A 23,906-nucleotide genomic window follows, 5' to 3' on the forward strand; every position below is an offset into this window, starting at 1 on the left:
TCACTTCACTGCTATAAGCTGTTTTTCTTTCTGTGTCTGGATAACATTAAACTGCCTGTTCCTTTTCTGCGATTAAAATGAAATGAAACAAACCAACAGCCTGGTTTTTATTTAGCAGCCTTGGTGGCATCTTTTCCCTCTAAACTCCAGCTGCTATGACATCAAGCATCTACCCCTAGTGGTTGCCTGACAGTGAAGAAAACAGCAATTCCCAAGGATGTCCTGTCCTATTCCTAAGACACATTTAAGAAGAAACCTTTGGAGGGGAACTGATGTCTCCACTTCCTACAGAGGAAATCGAGTAAATGAGTAAAAGTTGCTCAGAGCCCCATCCAACCTGGCCTGGGACACTGCCAGGGATCCAGGGGCAGCCACAGCTTCTCTGGGCAACCTGTGCCAGGGCTCCACTACTCTCCTAGGAAACAATTTCTCCCTGATATCCAACCTAAACCTGCTCTCTGTCAGTTTGAAGCCATTGCCCATGTCCTGTCACTCCAGGCCCTTGGAAATAGTCTCTCTCCATCTTCCTTGTGGGCTCCCTTCAGGTCCTGGAAGGCCACAGTGAGGTCCCCCCAAAGCTTCTCTTCTCCAGCTGAACAATCCCAACTCTCCCAGCCTTTCCAGACTGAACAATCCCAATTCTCTCAGCCTTTCAATGTGCTTTTATTTCAATACACCTGCAGCATGACCCCTGGCAAAGGGGGCTGCAGGGGAAGCCTTTTCATCTCACAGAGAAGTAGATGCTGCCGATAGGAAGGCACCTCCTATCACAATGTCAGATCCAGGCAATCCTCCACGAGGGCTGGATCCAAATGCCACCCAGCCAGTTGTACGGATCTGCAGCTCAAATGTCATCAGCTCCTGATCATCGTGGTCCCAGAGGATGGATCCTGTTGGGAGGATCCAGGAAGGTGGAGAAACGCAGCAGTGGAGCTGCAGGCTGACCAGAACAAAAGCAGGGGAGGAACAAGAGGAAGAGCATGCCCTGGATTCTGGAGAAGGACACTGCCATCACTGCAATTTCTGAGTTTTGGTGGCACCTTGGAAGTGCAGGAGGCTGGGCCTGGTGCCAGAAAGGAGGGCTGGAAACCGACTGTTCTGTATCCAATTTAAAATGCAGGAAAGATCAACATTTTACATAACATGCCCTGGCGTCCTGCCTGAGTGAAACTGTGCTAGGCCATCTCATCCACATCTTTAAACATTTTTAATTGCTGCCTTGTATGACAGAACCAAACAAAAAGGCAATAAAGTGTTTGCCTCCTGCCCAGTGCTCCTCAGGGGAGGTGGATGTTGGCTCTTCTCCAGCAGGGAAAACGGACCCTTCTGACTAACTTGTCCTTCCACTGCAGATTCTGAAATGAGCCCTGATTATTGTCTGGTGTGATGATTATTAAGTTTGTTGGAAATAGGCTGAGTTCTAGTGCCTCCTTATCAGAGGAAGCTGCTGTGGCTGCAATCTGGGCTGCAGTGGGAGAGCAGAACAAGGAAAATGCTCCGTGTGCTATTACTTGTCAGGAGTGAGTGGAAGGAGAAAAGTGCATCATCTGTTGTCCTGCCTGAGACCTCTCAGTGTAATGACATGAAAAACAAAGACCCTCAGCAGGTTTCCAACCATCTCCAATGTGCCCAGTTGCATAATCCACCAAAAACAGAGCCCAGGTCTGTGGGGTTTGAAGAACATGGCAGTTTATTTGTATTTACTTGCTGGGAAAGTCTAGAAAAGCCCACGTGTTAATCTTCTGGGACAAGTGCTCACAGAAGAGATTAAAAACAGAGAAGGAGAGATATCTGATCTGTTCTTCAGGATTAAAGGGATCAAGTAGAGGCCCAAGACACTGTTAGAGGGGAACTAGGCAGGGCTGAGGGATGCAGTGAAGGAAATTTGAAGGCTAGGACAGCACAAGGAGATCAAAACTGAGAGACTTTGGCCCTTTTGTGGGGACAACCAAAGACAGAGTTAATGACGAAGTGGGGAGGGAAAAAGGCAAAGGAATCTGCATTGCAGAACTGCTGGGGGGAGAATTTTTCACTGCTCCTGGTTCTCCACTTTTAAATGGAAAATCCCTTTCTCACGTGGAGGGGAGCGTGAGATTGGGGGAGGCAATTGAGAGGCTGCTGGAAAATAAAGCTGTCCCCGAGTTACCAGGAGGGGTGGCTTAGCTGTGTGACAAAGATTAGAATTGCATGGTCTCTCTGATGGAATAGGATGTGGTCTCTGCATGCCACTGCTGAGGGGCGTGGGAGAGATGTGCAGGATGGGGAAGGTGCCACAGATTGGCAGTGAGCAACACGCCAAGGAAGATTATAAAATTGTAGATGACGTGAGAAGAGGGAAGGAGGTAAAAACTGCTTCCTTTAAAAAGCTGAATGCTCAGACAGGAGCCAAGTGTGAAAAGAGAGAGGAGAGTCAGAAACACAGGATGCCAATGGCACCTCTGAGGATCTGCCTCAGGCACCAGAGGGAGAGAAGAGGGAAGGGGTGAAGATCCACCGAGTTTTCCCTTTGGGGGTTATGATGAGAGACAACACGGGTGACGAAGAGGAATGGAAATGCTATGCCCAGTACCCTTTTGAAGCAACCCTGATTGTTCCACTGCTGAAACCCTTTGCTGGCACCACACACATCCCTGACACGCAGCCAGCTCCAGCCCCGTGTCTGCCCAGCTCAACAGCTCCCTGCTGCAGTGCGTGGTAGGAGAGGAAGCACAGGAATCCTGGTATGTAGAACCACATGAAACAACGTCAGTACTCCACTTCACAGCTTCTGAGTTTCTGCTGAGATTGTTTAACACTTCTACTTGTCCTTTGAGGTGAAATTTTTAACGAAATACTCAGTTGGAAAAAAAAAATAAAAATGTCGGAGTCGTGTTTTGGAAATGTGGAGAGAAATGAGACCTTCAAAGAGCGGTTTGGGTTGGAAGGGACCTCAAAGATCATCTCATTCCAATGATGTCCATGTCCATGCCCAGGGGCAGGGACACCTTCCACTTCATTTCTAGCAGGAGGATTGTGACAGGAAGAAAATAGGTTTGAGCTGTGCATTGCCTGGACATAGGTATGGAATAGTGAGAAGGAAGAGTGGACTCCAGCCAGGCTCCAGCAAGCAGAACCCACCTACCTCCCATGCAAACACACAGAAACCCTCTGAGGAAATTCTCTGTTACTGATGCTTGTTTCTTCCTGGCAGAAGCAACAATTCAGCCAATGACCAATCTTTTGGATGTGAAAAACTAGCAGGTTTTATGTGCCTAAATGATTAAGAATGACTGTAACACCTTCTTTTTGGTTTAGTTTTGTTGTTGTTGTTTTTTCTTTTAATTGTGCCATCGAGTTCCCTGTGTATAACCTGCATTATGTCCATCCCACACAGTGCAGTGCCATGTGGATACTGATGCTGACACAAAGAAGCTCCTGTCAGCTAACAGACAAGACTGGGTGTTTTGCTGAAATAATCCTCAGCTTTTGCCTATTCCATACTCCTGTAAAAACAGTACTTTATTTTAATTTTTTTTCTGTGACCTTCTGAAATACACTAATTCAGTGGAGCAATTGCTAAACTCAGTCTTTGTTTTGGTGTAGAACAGACATACTGCTGCTCTCTCATGGCTCAGATCTGCCCTCCTCTAACACCTGCTGCTTGTTTATTGTTATTTGGGTTAGGGTATAACCCTGAACACGCTGTTCCCAGGTGGGGATACAACATTCTGGATATAAACAGGGATCTCCTCACTAGTGCACATTGTTCCAGGAGGTGTTTCTGATGGAGTTATTACTCTTTTGGGGAGGGGGGAGATTAAAGAAGGGCTGATAGTAATGCATTCAAAATTGAACACAGGCAGCCTGGAGTGACACTAGATGGCATTGAAACATTAGTGAAGGATCCAAGGGCAGTGTTCAGGCAGCACCTCACCACCAACTGCAGTTTATAAAATGGCAATAAATCATAGAAAATTGGGTTTTTCAGTAAATTGATCACTTAGTGTTTCTTTTTGCTGTGAGTCTGCACCATTAACAGTCTGTGTGGGGCTCAAGCTGAGCATGAGCCAAAGGATTCTTCTCAACATTTTGTAGGTCGTCCTCTCACAGCACAGAGATGAAGGTGCTACCAGCATCTATTTGATGGATCTGCTGGTTTCTGCAGGGGGATGTGAAAGCAGTGATGATATCTCCGGGCTGGATCTTTCTGCCAAGTAATTTCTATTTATTTCTGTCATCTCTGAAAAAAAAAAAAAAATCCAGCAACTATCCAAAAGAGCCCTTATTAGGAAAGATTCTGAAGATGGAGATCACCGTGAGGGCTGAAGGAATTAAAATAGAACAGCAGGTCAGCAGGGAAGGGAAGACAGTAAATGCATGGCAGCTACAGTGAAATGCCATCCGTCTGCCTTCTGTGAATGTAAGGATAATCAAACTGAATTACAGGCTCAGATGACTTTGTCACCTTTCCCTCAACATTGAATGCCTGGAAAAACCCTTCAGCAAATGCCATGAGAAGTAAAATGATGCTGCTTACTGGAAAAAGCTACTGAAAGGTAGTCATTGTGAAGAAAAGGTGGCTCCAGCAGAGAAGGGGTCTGCAGCTTCATTAGGGCTAAGATACTGCCAAGGGAACCTTGATATACCTGATCCCAAACTTTGCCCCCGAGGTAGAGCAGACAAATACTCAAGTGCACAGTTGTGAGAATCAGATATTTTAACTTGGAGCAGCCCAAGCAGTGAAGGAAAAGTAACACGGCAGATGAAGAATGAGCAGCAACTGAACCAAAACAGCACAAATTGTAGTTCCAAGGGGCTAAGAATCTGATCTCTTATGTTATTTGATATCAGGATCAGTATTCCTGCTTTCTTAGCCCACGCTGAACCCTTGCACTTAACCATAAACCTTTAGCTTCTTTCATCTGTGTCACTTGCAAATCAAGTGTTTTCCAAAGATCTTCAACCCCCATCTGAACATTCCCTAAACCTGATGACGTGTCTGATGCCTTCAGTCAGCCCCCAGCAGGGGTGGGACTGTCTCTGGCGTGTGCTGAGGGCTCTGTGCCCGCTCTGCAGCACACCCACCCCGGGCACACTGTGCCAAACTGGCTGTGTCACCGACTGGCTGCGGCACTGCTGCCAGTGCATCTCCTGCCGGACCACGGGGACATTTTACAGTCTCCAGGAGGGTTCTGCTGCAAGGGAAGGCAGAGATACAGATAATTCTGGCCCTGCAAGCTGGCCTGCTTGTCAGTAATGGCCTTTGGTTGTGCAGTCACCTCTTGCCCTGCCAGATGATTTGTTTGCTGCTGGTCCATTAGAACTGTTCGAGGACCATTTCCAAATCCTTTGGGCTTTCCTCTTGCACAGAGAGCCCGTGGGAATTTGTTGTTATGGTGACTCTGAACGCTTACTAACACCTATTTCTCCTGGGAGCATTGCAGTGTCACTGCTGGAGTGGCAGCTGCATTTGGTAGGGCAATTTTGTGGTCATCTCTGTTTAAATTGCAGTACTATCTATAATCTACAGTAAATACAGGAGTTGTAATGAGGTGGCTGCTTTACAAATGCAATGAAAAGACAGTCTACTGTTCAAAGAGCAAAATGCTTAAATTAACACATAATTCATAGGGATCATAGAATTCTGGTTGGTTTGTTTGGTTTTTTCTTTCAAACTGTTAAGCTAAACTTCCTGTGAAGGACAATTTCCCCAAATCTTGCTTTAATCTGTTCTTCTTGTTGATGTGAATACTGAGTGGAGTCCCTGCAGAAATGGGCTCAGAATATCACTCCTCTTTGTTGCTGCTAAAGAGCTAAAGGACATAATTTACATTTCTAAATCTGCTAGGAAGGTGTGACAAATGGTTTCCATCCAGTAGCTGCAGTAAAAAAAAGAGGAAGATAGAGAAGGAGGAAAGTGAACATGCTGGGTTTGATTTCTCTTATTTTTTTATATGTAAGTATATCCAGAAATCTATTCCATTAATTATTCCTGATTTATGCTGATGTAAGTGAAAGGATTCAGATTCTCCAGTCGACACATTTGTTCTTTTAGATCCAGGAAAATACAGAATTCAAAAAGTCTGTTATAATACCAAGAATAAGCCACTCCCCACCTCTACAGTCTCCATTTTATTGCTGCTGGTTGTGAAGAATCTCTGATCACAAGAATGTAGATGAGGAGAAGGAATGGTTTTCAAATGGTTTTGTTTTGGTTGGCTGGATGATTTCAGGCTAAAAAGAACATTAAATATACTTACAATGTGCACAGCCCATGTACAGACAGATATAGCTTATATTCCTGAGTACAAATAATACCTACAAAATATACTAGGTATGCAACTGAGCCAATCAGAGCTTGTGCTGTGCATTACTTAATTGGTGGGAAAAAAAGAGAAGTTTTTGGGAAAGCTGTTTCGCCGCTGTCTTCTGCTTGATCGTAGGGAACAGGTCTTTCCATGTGGTTTTCCAGGTATTTCTCTGGGATAACATGCTTCCTGCTGTTCTGCACATCCCCTTCTGCTGTGTCCGTGAAGGGGGTCAGTCTTTCCACCAGTTCACTTTCCTCTAGGTCAGAGGGATCTTCCCAGATATTCTCTGCAATTAAAAAAAAAAAACAAAAACAAAAACAAAAAACAAACAAACAAAAACCCCAAAACAAATGAAAGGGTAGGGTAAGAGTGCAGACTCTTAAAAAAAAACACACCACTGACACAAATTCACAGCAAATCAGGTGGAAATTTTCCCTGGGGTCTTAAAACCCCAATGGATGGATTGTTTTGCCTGGAAGTGAAACACACCAGGGTGTGATGTCAGAATACTGTAAGTGTTTTGCTCTTAGTAAGTAAAAGGTGGATCTTTAGCACTTCCAGCCTTCTTGTTGGTAGCTGCTCTAAAACATAAGGAATGCAGCTCTACACAGGTGAGGAATAGGGCCTTCACCCCCCCCATTTCAGTGACCACCAATCATCACCTCACTTCCCAAACAGATGATACCAAAGGAAATAAATCCCGAACCCTGGCAGCAATGCACTCAGCTCTCCAGGCAGGGCATGCTTACCAACATTCTCCTTCATCTTTTCTGGCACAGAGAAGGAGCCGTCGCTCAGTCTCCTCAAGGTCTGTGTTTTCTGCATCGCTCGGTATATTGTTGGTTCCTGGATCCAGGAGTGTTTCATCGCCTCATCGGGGGTCATGCGCAGGGCAGGTTCCCACCTTAAATCCACGGCAGACAAACAGTTACTCAACCATTTCTGACTGAAAAATTAGTTTAAGACAGAAGAGTCAGTCTTGTCTTCTGGAAGTCGGGTCATGGGGACATTTCTTGAAACAAAATAATACTGAAAACAAGGCAAAACCTTACGTGATCTTCTCCACCCTTCAAAACTCCCTTCAGTGCTGTGTGCTTTGCTGCCCAAACCCTCTGCAGCATCAGACCATTTTTGAGATGCAGTGTTATTAGGGTAGGGACCCAAAGTGACCTATTTAAGGTTTGGTTCTGTGCTTCACTGAAGTTATTTTCTAAACCCTCTGATTCAGCCAGCAAACCAAAATGGATGGGTGATTCATACAGACGTAGCAAACTGAGAACATCAAAAGCAACCTTCTTCTGAAACAGAGTGGGATGATTTTTTTCCCCCATTCAGCCACAAGCTGGCAGTTTCTTTAGGATTTCTTTAGGGAACTGCTGCTGAACTGCTAGAAAGAAACTTAAAGCCAGTGCTAAAGAAGACACAAAATATTAACCTTGCAGAAGTTCCAGGTAACACTGGAAAATACGTGGGACCAGATGGGGTGGAGGCATGGCTGAGTATACTCTGCCTTTTGGGAACTAAAGAGGGTCTCATCTCACCCAGGTGAACCTGACACAGGAACTCTGTGAGAATATGTTCAAAGAAGAGCTGTTTTCAGACATAAACCACAGTGTATCAGCTGCCATTTCCCAGGCTTAGCACAGAAAAGCCAGTCAAAACCAACCCAGTCAGCACCAAATATAATTCATGCTGGAGGAAGCTGGAAGAATTTCTTCCTGCTGGAGCAGCAGTTAGATTTAAGCACAAAGCCAGACTTTGATCTCCAGATACACACTGCCTTGGGACAGTGCATTGCCATTATCTGTGTTATCTGGATAAACATTTATCTGATAAAACAGAAACCAAACCAACAAACCAACAAACCCCAACAGAGACAAAGATTTTTAAGGTACAAGAGAATGAAAGCAAAGCCAAAACTAGCCTATTGCACATAGTAGGAACTCACATTAGGCATCCTTTCAGGAAGTCCAAGAAACCAGCATCATGGGTTTTCAGCACTGTGCTTAGATCCTTGGAGTCTGGGCATCTCTTTTTCCCCTTGCTGTTAGTGGCAGTCTTAGGGAAACCTTTGGAATCTTAAAAAAATAAAGTCATGGCTCAAATAAATTACAATAAAAGCCCTATCAGAATATTTAAAAGTATTGCAAAACCAGAATCCACATCCATCCCGCTAAGTTTTTCCCTGCTGGACTGATAGTCTGCCAGCACTGTGGCAAACAGCATTGGTTACATCCCGGGCACTGCATCCTACACTTTGTTGCTTTGTTTGTTTTGTGCAAGTTCCAAACCCAAATTATACACAGAGGAACAAACAACGTAAATTAGTTCCAAAAGCCCACTTTTAGCAGCAATATTTTTAGGGAGTATGAGGGGAATGGATCTCCCAATCCCTTCCCCATCACCTCAGCAGTTAGGGGCCCATAAGACGTGAAGAGAACAGCATCAGGTTCATTTCTAGGCCTCATGATTCCCTTTTGCTTCTCCTCAAAAACCCTTCCTGAAGGAGTTTTTATCAGCTAAGACGTAGCAGAGGGTCTCTGGCCCTGCTCTCTGCCAGTGCAATTAACGAGTGATTAATTAGCAGGGAAGGATCCCGCAAGGGCAAACAAGCAGGAGCAATTACCGAAGAACGTTCGCTTCCTGGACGAGCCCTGGATCAAATCATCTGGTGGGAAACCCAGCACCTTCAACACAGAAAATGAATTCACAGAGTGACTCCTCATTCAATAAAGATACAAAAAAACCCCCGTCAGGTGAGATGTGGTACTTTACCCACCCTATGAGAAGCTGAATGTCTCAAATGTACTGCAGTAGGAGGCACCGTGGAGAGATGCTGCCTTTGGAAAACACTTGTACAAACACTAACACGGCCCCAGAAGGATCAGACCTTGGGGCTGAGTTTCACCCCAGGCTGCAGTTTAGGGATCCTTATGGACTAACTAAATAACTTACTTTCACGGGTAGTTTTGCACCAATTCTAACATTTGCACTGTGTAGGTGATCTGAGGCAGGAAACGTCACAGCACATTCCTAAAACTCTTTGAAAAACATTTACAAAAAATGACAGAGCCAAACTCCCTGGTAGTTTCAGACAGTATAAGGTGCAACAGCCACAAACTGTGACTTGAGAAGTGCAGAATGGCTATCAGGAAAAAGTTGTTCCAGCAGGCGAGTAGAGCAGCAGCTGTGCAGGTCACACAGCGTGTTTCTACTCAAGGCTTTGAGGTTTTCAGGGTTCACAAGTCAGAGCCACAGCTGGCTACTCAGCTGCTAGCAATAACCTCTCTCAGCAGGACTTTGGACTAAAGACACTTGATTTGGCCAGCACAATCTGATTTCTAAGAGAAGAGTGGCCTGTAATAATTTGGATACGTTTATCCTGTCCTAACTCCTCCGTCCAGAACTGAAGTATTCTTCCTTCAGAAGCCAGGCAGCGAGTGTACACAGTGGTGTTTGGCTCATGAAATGTGCCAATAAATCACAGTTCTGTGGTAGATCCCATCCTCCCAAAGAGCCAGCTGGCTGCATTAAACCTCCCTCTGAAAGGCCAGGCCACAGCAATATTCCATTATCTCTTGAGATCTCTCTTTGCTGCGTTTATCAAACGAGTATGCAAATCACAAGGCACTCCCAAAAGTTACCTCCATGATGCAGGCGAGCTGGTCAACCTCATTTTCCCCTGGAAACAGCGGGTAGCCTGTGTAAAGCTCTGCTATGATGCAGCCCAAGCTCCACATATCGACAGCCATAGCATAGGGATGGCCAAGAATCACTTCAGGCGAGCGATAAAAGCGGCTCTGGACGTAGGTGTACACTGATCAGAACACAACATCGGACAGGAGGCAAAATGTCATCATTTGGATTGAAATGGGGATTCCAGATTTCACAGAAAAGGGAAATACATGTTCAGGCATCACATCTCTGCTCTATCCAGGGTCTGCTCACAGAGGCTCTAATCCCTTACTCAGATTAATGGGTGATTTGCTTTCCAGTGTTCTGTCTGGGAATTGTTCTGATAATGCCGTGATTCAGCTCGTTCCACGTTCATTTTTCTGGTTGAAAGTCTTCCCCTTGCATCAATCAGCAGTTCTCCATTATCACTGTAGGAAATATTGGTTTCACTGACAGTAGGACCTATCTTCTTGCCTTCTGATTTCCCTATTAACACATTATAGCCCCAAAGGATGTCATTCCACACCTAAATGGATTACACTCTACTACAAAACTGGGATGGAATCTGAAAGTCTGAAACCCAAAATATAGATTTACGGGTTTGGCTTAGCTTAAATATCAGTCTTTCACAGGAAAAAAATACATTAAGCCATTTAAAACTAGTTTTGTTTTTCTAAGTCAATAAAATGCAATGCAGATTTCTTTCTTGGGTTTTGGTGTGGGGTTTTTCTGTGGGTTTTTTTGTGTTTTTTTTTTTGTTTGTCTGTTTAATTTGTTACTTATTGTACTACTTCTCTTCCTGATGATACCATTCTTACTTTACAAAGTGTCTTTTGTAAATCAAATATGCCAATTGTAAATATGTTGAGATTTATTATTAGGTAAATTTTATACATTCATTTCCTTTTACAAATTTAGTTCTTGTTAACTCCTGCTCATCCTACTCAAATCTTTGTTAGAAAAAAACCCAAAACTGAACTTAGGCTTTCTAAATTAAAAGCATAGTTCCCATTCCCCTCTCTCTTGTGTTCATACAAAAAGTACCAATTGCAATTTAACCACCTCCCTGAGAAAGGCTCTCTGTACTTCACAAACTTCTTTTTATGTGAAATACTTGAATTATCATCATGGGTCTGTTTCAGTAACCACTCTTGCAAGGGCAATTCTGATTTCAAAAGGAGTAGAGGAGCTAATCAGGTTTGGGACAAAGAAAAAGCAGGGCAATGTCTTGTCTCCTACCAGTATTTATTCCACCACCAGTGGCTTAACCATCAATTCATTAGGCTCTAATAAGTTAATATATTAGCCCAAACAAAGACAAGTTTTACTACATCATTTAAAATTGAGAAAGCTTATTAAGAAAATTACATCAACTTGACTTTTCTGCAAACCTCTTTGGTCTTCATAGCAGCTTGATCCAAAATCAATAACTTTAACTGAGCCTTGGCCATTGTGGTACAACAGAATGTTCTCCTAAAAATAAAATCACAGGGGAAAGAGGGTTTTAACACCATGTAAAGTCAGTGAACACTGGAAAATAAGCAATGCAAATCACTAACTCAGGAATATTTGCACTGATGAGCAAACATGACCTATTAGCTCCCTCCTGCAGAGCTGAATTTTCTCCTCATTGAAAAATCTACCGAAATCAAGGGTTTCCTTTGATGTCCCTTCTGATCATACATTCTTCTCCACTTGCCAGAAGAGAGATGGCTGCCTTTATCAACCTTTATAATGATTACATGTCGAAGCTTTGAAGGCCTGAACAGTTCCAGGTGGGTGCCAAATATTGACAAAGTAGTTCCTTTGTTAATTAACTCCTAAGGAGATATTTCATGTGCCAGGGAGGAGAAGCTGCTAATGATGAAAGTCAAGGCAAGGACTGAATTCCACTCCCCTGATGATGCTCTTGGTTCTAAGGGAAGCAGCATCCCCCTTCTGCAGATAAATATCCCTTCATGCCAAGGTAGGGCTGTCTGTAATATTGAATCCCTCTCAATGCCAGGGTGCTGATCAGCTGGAAAAGCAGGCTTGGGAAGCAGTGATTAGTGAGCTTTAAAGCCAGAGAAACTCCAGATTCTACCTTATGTTGTGAAATATCACAGGAGGCAGATGGGATAACAGATGTGAGTCTCAGGCAACATAAATTAAATTCTTAAAACTGTACAATTGTTGAATGAGAGCAAGATTCCCTTTTCTTTAGCTCACTAAATTTTCACTAATGTTGCTCTGTTTAAATACACCTACACTAACTGATGTTGCTGACCTCATTCCCTCTCAGTGGCCACCTGGAAACACATTTCCACTGAGTTAATTGTTTCTGATTCAGACACTTTGGGTGCCTTGCAGCCCTCACTTCTCCTTGCAGATTGATCTGGCAAAGATATTGGCAAGACAGTGGGTACAGACAGTATGTGACTTGTCAGAATTCTGAATTCAAATACATAAAGCAAAGTGAGAACAGAATTTCACCCTTTGAATTTTTGAGAGCTTGCTTATTGATTTAGTGGTTCATTTGTCCTTTTGAAAAAGAAATCAAGAGAAATATTTATCTGGAATGAAAGTAAAGTTAAAGTACTTCAGGAATCTCTGAAAATTGCAAAAATTTAAGATTGAGGCTTAAGGAGAATGGAAATGCTTCATGTAGCAGCAATATTTAGCAGATACAGCTGCTGAATTTGGATGGCAGATGTTCCTCCAGAAACAGGTAGACACTTAAATACTGTTCTACAGAATTCCTTTGTCATTTACTAGGCTACTTCATTTTATAGGTAGGCATATGAAATTAAAAAGACTTTACAGGATAACAGGCTGCCTTGTGAATATCAACATTACAAAGTCCCTCACAGCAAAACAGTTAATTTTACAAGTTGTTTTTTCTTTTTTTTTCCTCTAAGCAAAATGTCATTACCTGAATTGGATTCATATTTGCACACTTTTCGGCTACCAAACAATCTTGTCTAATACTTCGGTGAATCAGCCAGCTATAGGACTAATACAGTCTGAAATAAATTATAGCTTCTGTACAAATACCCTACAAGGTTTTATGAGTTCTTCTTAGAGTTCAATCAGAAAAAAAAAAAAAAAAAAAAAAAAAAAAAAAAAAAAAAAAAAAAAAAAAGAACTAATGTATTCTGTACAGAAAAACAGGTTATGAAATGCTTGTACTTACAGGCTTCAGATCACAGTGAATGATTCTTTCCTGGTAGAGCACTTGTAAACATCTCAGCACGCCCCGAGTGAAGTGTCGAATTAAAGACAGACTGAAACCTTGGAAGTTGTTCTTTTTGATCAGCTCATACAAATTTATTCTGTGGGGGTGGGAGAAGCAGAAGACAGAAGGCAGAAGAGAGATCAGGGGAACTTATTTTTAAGGCATGATTAGTTTCCACTGCATTAATAGGGTATTTAGCTTTTTTCTTGTGTGAGGGAGGGCTCATGAAGAAGCAAATGACAGCTCTTTTCCTCCTGGAGAATGTGTTCTGCGTGTAATCTGCACAAACACCTCCCACATCTACAGATGTATGGTCAGTGAACCTGCCTGCTCGCTAAACTCTGTGCAATGTCATGCAGCTGTGCTGATTTTCACCAAGAAAAGGCATCATTCAGGAACTGAAAGAAATTTTCTTCGGTCTCCTTTCACCCTCTTTTCCCTTTGCTGTGGCACCTTCTGTAAATCATTTTTGTCTATGGCAGGAGGGTTGGAACAAGATGATATTTAAGGTCCCTTCCAACCCAAACCATTCTGTGATTCTCTGACTCTGTGAAGAGCTTAATCTGGGGTCATTTTTCAAAGGAGGAGATGGAAACAGGGCAGGTGGCTCTTAAAGGGATGCCCCAGTGTTTCCTCAGCAATATGATCTCAGCAGGTGTCCTCAGCACGACCCCACATTCCTGGAAGGACATAAACAAACTGCATCTTTCTGCCTTCCCTGCTTGTGTGTCCACTGGCCTCAGCCAAGGCCCCTTCCTTCGGAACTGAATTTACCAGGACAGGAGGGAGAAGGAAGGTCACAAATGAAAGGCTTTGCCCTAGATTTTAAAGGCAATGAAAATTTTTACCAGACAAACATTTTTCTGTGACAACCAGCCTTCGGCTCCTCTGGAAAGAGCTAAACACAGTGGCTGTCCCATGATAGTTTTCCTCTGTGTTTCCATAGCATCTTTCTGAAAGGAATGGTCTGTGTTTTCTCTGGAGAGGATTCAACCCTCACCCCTGTGTGTCTCTAAATGACAGGCTCACATGTAGCAACACAATTCACTCAGGTTTCTTTGAGATCAAGCCATCCATAGGGTGCTGAACCTTCAGCAAGGGCTGTAACCCGTGTAGCAATGGGGGCTCTACTGTAAGGGATGGGGAACTGTGGGTAACCTCCATAATTCCAGGTTGATTCTCTCACTACAATGAGTTCGGGGACTAAAATTACCTGATTTCTCTAAAATTTCTCCAAAACTCCTCCTAAGGTGTGTCCTGCAGCAAAGGTTCATCAAAGAGCAAGAAGCAGCTTTATTTTTAAATTATTTGATATTATTTGTATTTATATACCCTGAAGTTTACCGGTCCTGAACTCATCATTTACTCTTTTCCTCAGGGGTCTTTCAGGAAAGAATACTTCACTACACAGCACAGAAAACAGGGGATTGTGTCATGCCACTGTCTGAGTGAAGTCTTTTCCAGTTCACCTTTGGTGATCAAAGGCTCAGTGTGTGTTTGCACAGTATTCCTTTCTTGCAACATGAAGAGCTGCCAGTTCTTCTGAAGAAGACACAAAAATTAAAGCTTGTAAGGCGCAAGGTCTAAAATGCTCCTTAAGGTGGGTGTAAAGGAAAATATACTTTACCCCAGCAGTTCAAAGGAAATACAGAAGTGGTTGCGAAAGTAGAAGTATTCCTTCATGTGGATGATGTTGTGAGAATCATCTTTGTCTTTCTTCAAGAGAGCATCAAGGATCTTCACTTCTACCAAAGCCTGGCTGTGAAACCTGAAATAGCACGTGACACAGGAACGATGGCATTAACCCAGAGTAGTATTTGTAGAAATATAAATGCTACAAACACCACAGTCCAACTGTAAACTCAGCATGTGGGACAGCTCTCACAGGCTGTGCCTTCTCTGGGTCTAGGTCAGTTCTGAGTGCCTGGCATCCCTTTTCTTCGCTCCGATCTCACTGCATTTTTAGTGAAAACCTGATCTGCAGGAGGTTTGATTTTGCTTTGCTCACACAGTTTGTGCTTTGTCACTGCCTATGTACAACACAGATGATTGTACTGCTTTAAAGGCAACAGAGGCCTCACCTTTTCTTATTCCTTATTATTTTCAGTGCCACTAATTCATTGGTTTTGTGATCCAGGCATTTAGCCACCTGCCCAAAGGAGCCTTTCCCAATTACCTCCAGCACCTCGTATCGATAGGCAATGTGGTCATGTAAAACCTTCAAAAAGAAAAGAAAAGGGGTCAGATCCAAACAGCACAGCAAAGGTCAGGCTTTAAAAGTAGCTCCTGTGGGGGGGAGTTTGCTGTCTATGAAGGATGATGGACCAGTAGCAAGTGAAAGCTACATTAAATAAGGATTCAATGAGAAAATCACAGGTGATGCTTCAATAGTCCAATGCAAAGTGGATTCTCCTCTGAGCTCTGAAGTGATTGGTAACGATGTTTTCACATTTATCCTCTAGAAACAACATTTATCTCACATATAACACTTAAAGAGTTGGCACACAGTCACTACAAACTTATTGAGCTGAAAATAAAAACCATGATTTTTTCCACTTACCTTTAAGTAGGAACCATGCTCATCATCATAACAATTATTATTCTGGGTTTCAGGCAAACCTTCAATCTTTTTAGCTTCCAGGCCAAGAAACCATAGCTCAGTATAATTGAAAATTTCTTTTTGCTCATAGACTGTTAACTGGTTTCTAAAATTTTTCAAGGCTTCTAAATCAGAAAACAAGAATGTAAAAGCAAAAATCAATAAAATGTCAGAAACCTGATGGCAAATTGCTTTTACAGTGGAACATTTTACAGCAGAGCACACCACTTCAAGCAGGATGCTGAGAAAAGCTGTTAGAGGTCCCTTCCAACAAACATTCTGCAATTTCGTACGAATTTATATATAATTCTGATTTTGTTTTTGACTAAAATATTATGTTCAGTAAAGCATTCCTCATTTCTCAGCGACGCTTTTAGAGAACTTAGGTAAAAATGACTTGATTATGTGCTTAGGTGTTTTTGAAAATCCCATCTGTTGCCTGTCAGCTTCATCAAGCTTCATAGCTTACATAAAAAAATATATGTTTTTAATGGTTTGATTGTCATATTTACAAAATGGCAGTAAGATTTAATTTACCAAAGCTTTCAAGTGCTTGTTTTTCTGATTAAAAAAATATCAAGATCAGATGCATTAGGGATTAAATGGAGACTAAATCTGGTTCTCCTACTTCTGGTTCTTCCTGCATGGAATCATTTCAGCTGCCCTAACACCTCCACTCCTATCATTTAAATGTGGATATATATTCAGACAGGAGCATTATAAACCAACATGTTGCATGCATGTGTGGGTGTTTTGTTAAACAGTGGCAGATCTTCATCCAGCCAGGCAGGGCTGCTAAACCATTTCAAAGCAAAAGGCCACTACTTCTTTTTTTTTTTTTTTTCCGTAGACTCCTTCTAAAAATAGATTATCTCTGCCAGAAACTTTCTAGAACTGAGAACTCCCAAACTGCAGTTTAGCCCACACCAGTAAAGTGGGACACAGCCACCAGCAAGTGGGAAAAGGTTTTATCACTGTGATAGAATATTGCTGTCACTTCCATGACCTAACCTCACACAAATATACATTCTTTTGTATAATTCATCATTCTCTCCTGTATTTGTATTAGTCTATTCATTCTCTTATTTTGCACATGTTTAGAAATCTCTGAGCCCATCCATATTCCTTGTGCTCCAAATTATTTGCTAAATATTCCAGTAACCATTTCTCATGGACACCCTACTCCCTGAGTATCCTGACTGCACACGCTCCAGTTTTTTTAGCATGTCCAGTTGTATTCTACCTGAAGCTGTCATAGGCAGTTTGACCCCATTGCTGGTGTTTTCCAGTTCTGATGGTTTTGCCTGGGCTCTGGTGTCACTTTCAGGAAGACTGTCTGGAAGGTTAAATTGGGAAAAATTGCCTTGAGGTCCATTTTCCTGCCAAGAAAAATAAAAATAAAAATAATAAAAAAAAAAAAATTAAAAAATGACCATGATCCCAGCACACACAGATTTTTCAGGGCTCCCAGAATGGCAAAAGAAAGAACAGGATCAAGCCATGAAGAAATGAAGGAGATAAAAGAGCACCAGACAAGCAGAAAGAAGAGTTTGGGACGAGGATAATGGATGTGGGGTCCAGGCCATGTTCTCTTCAATTCCTTCACTGAGGGGAGAAGACTCAGCTGGAGATGCACCCAGAGGATCCACACTTGGCTGCAGATACAGGGAGGATGGGCAGATGCATTCTATGGATGTAGGATGAGGAACAAGAGTGTCTGAGCAGAAACACTTGGACAGCTCAGGTGTGTGCTGAGGCAGGTGTTTTATCCTGCTGAGCTGCAGCTTTCCAACACACACTCCCTCAATTCACCAGTGCTGTGTTATTTCTAAGGAAAGGTAAACAAGGAAGGTCTCCAGAACAGAAAGCACATAATCATGCCTTCCAGATTAAAATATTTACTGTCCCCTGGCATTTCTAAGCCAAGCAAAAAGGATTTCTTACTGGTGTTTACACAACTTCTTTTTTAAGTCTATAAATACCATTTAAAGAATAAACAACAATAATAATAAGAAGAATATAAACCCCTCTGTAAAAAGCTTGGCTCCAATCTTTCCACAGTAAATAAAATAGAGGGATGGTTCATTTCCACATGCAAAGGTTAATCATTGAGTTTTGTGGAAGTTGAGTGCGGATTTGACTCAGGAAGGCCACAGAATTAAGCTTTAAAGAAAATTTAAACTATTTTGGAGAATTTTTGTTCCCCCTCATGCTATTTTGCATCCTGTAGCTTTGCCCAATGACACAATTGAAATAGTTGCCCCTAACCAAATAAAATAATTGTTAGTAGGAGCAACCTGCCAATTTGTAACTCAAAGTATTTGAGAAGATTCTTGGCCTCCCAAACAAAATGCTTTATGTGGGGACTTCCAGGGCAAGAGATTCATGGCAGCCCTATAGAACCTGTCAACACTGAGCAAAGAGACTCCATTGGAAAGGAAAGGTAAAAAAAGGTGTGATGATGAGTAGTGCAAGCCCTTGATTCGCTGGGGAGAAAAGCAGCAAAAGAAGACGAGTGCAGACAGGATGGACACAGGATTTGGGAAAAAAAAAAAAAAAAGAAAAAGGAGAAAGAAAGGAAGGGTGAAAAGTGCAGATGACCTCCAAACCTTCCTGTTGGTCCTTTAAGTATCTGACATTATAGACAGCCATGCTGGTAAGTGATCTTTCTGGTTGACTCTTTACAGTTCTTATTTTCTTCCCCCCCCCTCTTTAACTATGGCTGAAAAGAGAAACTGCAGCAGAAGCTGACACTAAATGATTTCCCTCTTCCCCCACACCAACACTTCTGTGACTCTTTGCCACTGACACTCAGTGACCCTTAGAGAGAGGCTGTTCAACCAGGCACACATGGGATGTCCAAGAGCTTCATAACTCACCTGGAGAGAGGGGAGGACGCTCTGCAAGCTCTTATTTGCTATTTGGGGCAGGCTGCCCTCGAAGGGGGCAGGGTTGGCAGGGTCTGCAGCCAAGCCATGCTTCGCTTGACCTTCCAGATGTGGGAGGGAGAGAACACCGCGGCTGACCCTCTAAATGGAAAGCAGAGATAAACATCCCATAACGACCCAGCAAATCAACTCTGTGTCACGGCTACAAAAAGCAGAGGGGTTTAAAACCTCGGGAGATGCGTTTGGGTCGCTCCTGACACCTAATGGCAAAGGGGACACGAGCAGATGTGCTCCGGCAGCTCCCGGTGGCAGGAGGAGATTGATTGTTATTTGCAAATCACTTCTACGCCACTCGTTATTTAAAGCCAGTCAGTTAAGGGCACGGTTTTATGAACGTTAGAGCCTCCAATACCCTTGAATATATAAAGTCTTTGCCCTTTTAGCAGCAAAGAGAATTTTTGAGGTAGGCTGTATTTCTTTGGCAAATGATTAAAAAATTATTTGAAATCCATCAGCTCTGCTCTGTGAAATGCAGGGCAAGATGCAGAGAGCTGAGGTTACAACCCTTATAAACCTGTGACATTTTTGTCATTGGGCAAGGATAGAAACATATTTTTCAAACTTTTGACAAAAAAGGTGGGGTTTGATCTTTTCTGGAAAAGCAAAGAAACAAAGCTCTCAATCCAGTCAACTTCAGTGAGAAAGTTTTTTATTCCAATACCATGAAAAAGTGTTTATAACCATAGAACTGAGATTCTGATGGACTTTTCCCAAAAGCTTCAAGAAACAAAAATGATTTGGCAGAAGAAATGCCTCAAATGCTACTGAACCCAGTGAAACCAAAATACTTGCAGGCACCTGGGACAGTCATACAGTGGAAATGGAAGAAAGCAGGGAACAGAGGATTTGCCTCTGCTCATATTCCTTTGTTCTAAGGGCTTTCTCGGTAAACAAGCACTCAGGAATTTTTAAAGTCAGCTTAAGAGTCACATACCTGATGGAAGACTCTGTTAGATCCCAGCTGATCTCTCTCTTGAACAGCCAGCTGAGACTGAGAAAAAGCATCCACGTGGGAAGACTGCAAACACGAAGTGATACTTTAATAAAAAAACTGGTTTGGAAAAAAAAAAAAACCAAACCAAACAAACCAAACCTGAAGTCTCTGTGGGGTTTCTCCGTTTCCTTCCTGTGTGACAATGCCTGTGCCAGGGTAGGAGAGAGGACCACAAAAGCTGCTGAAAACACGTTGTGGTGTAGCAGTTGCTCTCCCAGCTGAGCAGCTGTTTGGTGGGCAGGTGCAGGGCCGGTTTGCTCTGCTGTTCTTCCTCTCAGCAGGCTTTGTGAGCCCATGGGGGCAGTGAAGGGCCAGGGGGGCCCTTCCTGTCCCTAAATATGCCCTCAAAAGCTGGCAGTGAGTCCGCTTGGAAGGACAACTTCAAACTGCCTCACAAGGTACATGGTGAGCCCATCCACTGTTTACAGCAGCATTAAACTGACTCAGCTTGTGATTTAAACACAAATGAATGTTTAAATTTACTGAGATATACGGGGAAAACTCCACTGATTCCAGTGGACAGATAACGATAGCAACAGATTGAAAAAAACAAAGCCATGGGGAGAGTGCTAAGCAGCTCAGCATTTTTAAGGTTTTGCTGGAGCTTTCAGTGGTTTTTTTTAGCAAACATGATAAGCAGCATTTCTGTCCAATAGCAAACTGCAATGAAATGCAGAAATGTTTGTGATGATTTAGATACTGAAAACTCTGTGGCTAAAGCAAATTGGAGCTCTGCTCTGTAGGCTGGTGTGAACCCCAAAAGTGCTCTCCTATCCCCTGGGCTTTGAGACATGATGTCATTCTACTCATAGTGAAAAAAAAAAAAAATCACCTTTATCCAAATAGACACATCAGTTCCACTACAGAAGTTGTAGAACAGCAACACTTTCTTGAGAAGCAGAGGAACTCTAGAGTTTCAAAATAACAAACATGCAGTCAAAATTATCTTGTGGGTGTGAGCTGCAGATTGAAAATACTTGAATAAAGCAGCATGGTATTTTTCTTTATTTGTTTTGCAGTCAGGCCTTCTGTGGCCTGTGCCAGTCATGCAGTCTTAAATGGGCAGAGCACCTGCTGCTGGTGAAGTCTTTGCTCTTTGCAATGACTTTTAGCCTATCCAGAGCCACTGTCAATGCCAGGGGATCACTTTTTTATGTATAGATTGGAAAAAATCATAGAACCATTGGATCATTAAATCATAGAATGGTTTGGGTTGGAAGGGACCTTAAAGACCATCTCATTCCAACCCCCTGCCATGGGCAGGGACACCTTCCACTGTCTCAGGTTACTCAGAGCCCCAGGGTTCAGGCATCCACAACTTCTCTGGGTAACCTGTGCCAGGGCCTGCCCACCCTCACAGGGAAGAATTTCTTCCCAATATCCAACCTAAACCTGCTCTCTGTCAGTTTGAAGCCATTACCCATGTCCTGTCACTCCAGGCCCTTGGAAATAGTCTCTCTCCATCTTCCTTGTGGGTTCTCTTCAGGCACTGAAAAGCTGCAATTAGGTCACCCCAAAGCTTCTCTTCTCCAGACTGAACAATTCCAGTTCTCTGTCTTTCCTCCCAGCAGAGCTGCTCCATCCTCTGATCATCTTGGCATCCCTCCTCTGGACTCTCTCCAACAGGTTGCTCAGGATGGATGGTACATCCATCCTTGGATATGAGGCTGGATTAGAGACCTCCAGAAGACCTTTCCAAGCTAAACATGGAGTTTAAAACTCTGTGTACAAATCTAGCTGATCCCATGGAGGAATTGCTGCCCTTTCACTGTCTCACCACCGACCATGAGGACACCGCTCCAGCTGTGCAGAGCAGCTGGAAAATGCCTTTTGAATAACCGTGGTGTTCATGTGCCCTTTCTTTTCACTTGAACACAAATACCCTCAAGCTTAGAGGGTAAATTTAGGATTAAGAACAAACTGACAACAGCTTTAAGCCTTATTATACTAATTGGGTACAGCTGGAGAGGAAGGGTCGTGGGTATCCCTGAAGCAGAGGAGAATGTTAGGAAAGGGATGTGTCCTAAGACCTGTCTGTGCAGGACATGGTAATTCCCATTTTTGGAACTGGAGATCAGCTGGCCAGGGGTAAGGGATTGTATGTAAATCCAAAAACATTCCCAGCACCACCAACACCCAGATGAGAAACACTGGACTTCTGCATCCTACGTGTGAATGTCCCAGAGCACGATCCAGTTTGCCCAGCACAGCAAAGATCCTTGTGCAGACTTCTGTGGAAGACCTATGGAAAACCCAGTGCCAGAGTGTTTTTATAAAAAACCACTCCACGTGGCAAACTACATTTCTTGCATTCCAAGTAAAAATCACATGTTAAAAGGTGAGTCTGGGATGCACATTCAGAACTGTACCAGACATATCAACATAGCTTTTAATTAGACATTAATTTTAGTGCCTGTTGTACCTCTCCCCATCCTTCATCCATATTTTATTCCCATCCAGCTTTAATTTTCAGTTTCTGGAGCTGATGAAAATATCCAATTTCATTTAGTTTCTTAACTACTTCATGCTTTCCTAACTACAAGTCAATAGAAAGCCAGGATTTTAGAGAGAAACAGCTATGATTGAAATCCAAAGAAACAATGGACTTTGCATACCTGTACAGACTGCAGAATCTTCACTCCAAAATGGCATTATATTCCTTTTAAAAGGCTAAGCATTACTAAAATATTGCTATTTTTTTTATCATTATTCTATTTGCCAATAGAGCAATTCACCAAATGTCTTTAGAGCTCAGCAAGAGCTAAGGAAGCAGGTGAATGAGCTCCAAGATGTGTTGCCAGAATTTGGAATCCATTTGATTTTGATTCAATGAGGAAAGACTAACAAGATTTTGATTTCTCCTTTCACACTGCAAAAGCGAAATGAGTCCATCAGCCTATCCATCAGCCAGGACAAAAAAGCCATGCCTCTTTTATCCTGGAAAATTGTGATTCTTTCTGTCTCTCTCAAAACCTGCTTATTAAGAGTTAAAACTCTTCATTGCTCTTTGAGCAATTAATTCAAAACATCTTAAAACTAATAACCCTCATAACATTTCCCCATATAGTTAAATAGAATAAGATGTTTTCCATAGAAAAACTGATCTGTGCCTGCTGGTGGATGAATGGAGAGCAGGTAGATTGATCAATTAATCCACACAGTGGCTTTATTTGATGGTCTTGATCCAGGTGACCCATCAGAGCTGCTTTAGCAAAATCCTGCGCTTCTAGTACAGGGTCTGCAGCTGAGCTGTTGTGACTGGTTTGATTCTGGCAGATGCACCTCAAAGAAAAACTGCAGCAACTGTTACTATTCCACTCCATTCCATTCCTGTTTGTCCTGCTCCCATGGCTCTCAACCTGTCCCACAGCTCCAATTCCAAACCATCAGCTCCTGCTATTCCAGCCCTTCAAATCAGGGATCACCTTGGTAATTCCAGCTATCACCAAACACACAGAACAATGTCCTGCCTAGTCTGCAGTCATAAGGAGTTTTAGGTGCTGAGCATACAGCATTCTGGAAAATCAGAAATCATGCCACATTTTCATAATTCCCAAAATACCAGCTGATTTTTTTCAAAACTACGTTGACCACAGAAATCAGAAATGCCCTAAACTTTCAGAAATTATTAAACACACAGCTACCTAAAATATAGACTCCATTGTCTCCCCATTTAACTAGGCATCCTCTTCCCTCCGCTCTCAAAACTGAATAAAGCCTGTAGAATGCCTGGAAAGAACGCAGCATAGGTGTTAAATCATGCAATACACTGAAAATCCATAGCAAACACACTCTCATTCACTCAAAACGCAGTAGGAACATAAACATTTTCCCCACCTTGTCAACTATTTCTGTCAGCATAACTGCAAGAGCTGTTAACTGGAGGATAGGAGCTGTTTATTCCATTCGGGGAAGGCATTTCAGGAAGCCCACCTTCATCTAGTCAGAGCATAGCAGGAGCAGTTCCATGCACAGTGCCCTGAGCAGGAAGAAATGGGTGATGCTTCTGCTTGGCTTCAGATTTAAATTTTCACCCCGGAAATATGCCAGTGACTATTAGCTGCTCTAGTATTCTTTCGGTGGCCATCTGTTCCCTTTCTCAGCCTCCTTCTAGCCAAATATAATTTTCCATATTTATCATGGCAAGTCAGTAATAAGAAAGACAAATATAACAGGATTGGCTGTT

General features: G+C 42.7%; 1 protein-coding gene across 2 annotated transcripts; it reads right to left on the reverse strand.

Annotated features, from left to right (window-relative positions):
* Nucleotides 1–5,615: 5,615 nt before the first annotated feature.
* On the reverse strand, nucleotides 5,616–23,906 carry DYRK4 (dual specificity tyrosine phosphorylation regulated kinase 4). Of its 2 annotated transcripts, none has more exons than XM_027902277.1 (14): nucleotides 23,558–23,906; nucleotides 19,661–19,744; nucleotides 18,658–18,807; nucleotides 17,022–17,157; nucleotides 15,740–15,903; nucleotides 15,261–15,397; nucleotides 14,807–14,947; nucleotides 13,138–13,276; nucleotides 11,357–11,438; nucleotides 9,935–10,107; nucleotides 8,917–8,977; nucleotides 8,239–8,368; nucleotides 7,040–7,194; nucleotides 5,616–6,576 (listed from the first exon to the last, which is right to left on the reverse strand). In XM_027902277.1, the coding sequence occupies exons 1-14, from the start codon at nucleotides 23,579–23,581 to the stop codon at nucleotides 6,350–6,352; spliced, it is 1,803 nt and encodes a 600-aa protein (XP_027758078.1). In that variant the 5' UTR covers nucleotides 23,582–23,906; the 3' UTR covers nucleotides 5,616–6,349. The 2 variants fall into 2 exon arrangements, with proteins under 2 accessions (XP_027758078.1, XP_027758077.1); XM_027902276.1 differs by having other exon boundaries at nucleotides 17,022–17,160.

Source organism: Empidonax traillii, unplaced genomic scaffold (assembly GCF_003031625.1).
Source record: "Empidonax traillii isolate 1590-97213 ecotype Southwest subspecies unplaced genomic scaffold, ASM303162v1 scaffold859:size262776, whole genome shotgun sequence".
Lineage (NCBI taxonomy): Eukaryota > Metazoa > Chordata > Aves > Passeriformes > Tyrannidae > Empidonax > Empidonax traillii.

Coding starts and splice junctions, on each gene's coding strand:
- DYRK4 (XM_027902276.1), bottom strand. CDS start 23,581: ATGCTGACAGAAATAGTTGACAAG. Junction 17,161..18,657: donor GCGTCCTCCCCTCTCTCCAG/GTGAGTTATGAA, acceptor TATTTTTCTTGG/CAGGAAAATGGACCTCAAGG. Junction 13,277..14,806: donor ATTTCCTTTGAACTGCTGGG/GTAAAGTATATT, acceptor CCACCCCCACAG/AATAAATTTGTATGAGCTGA.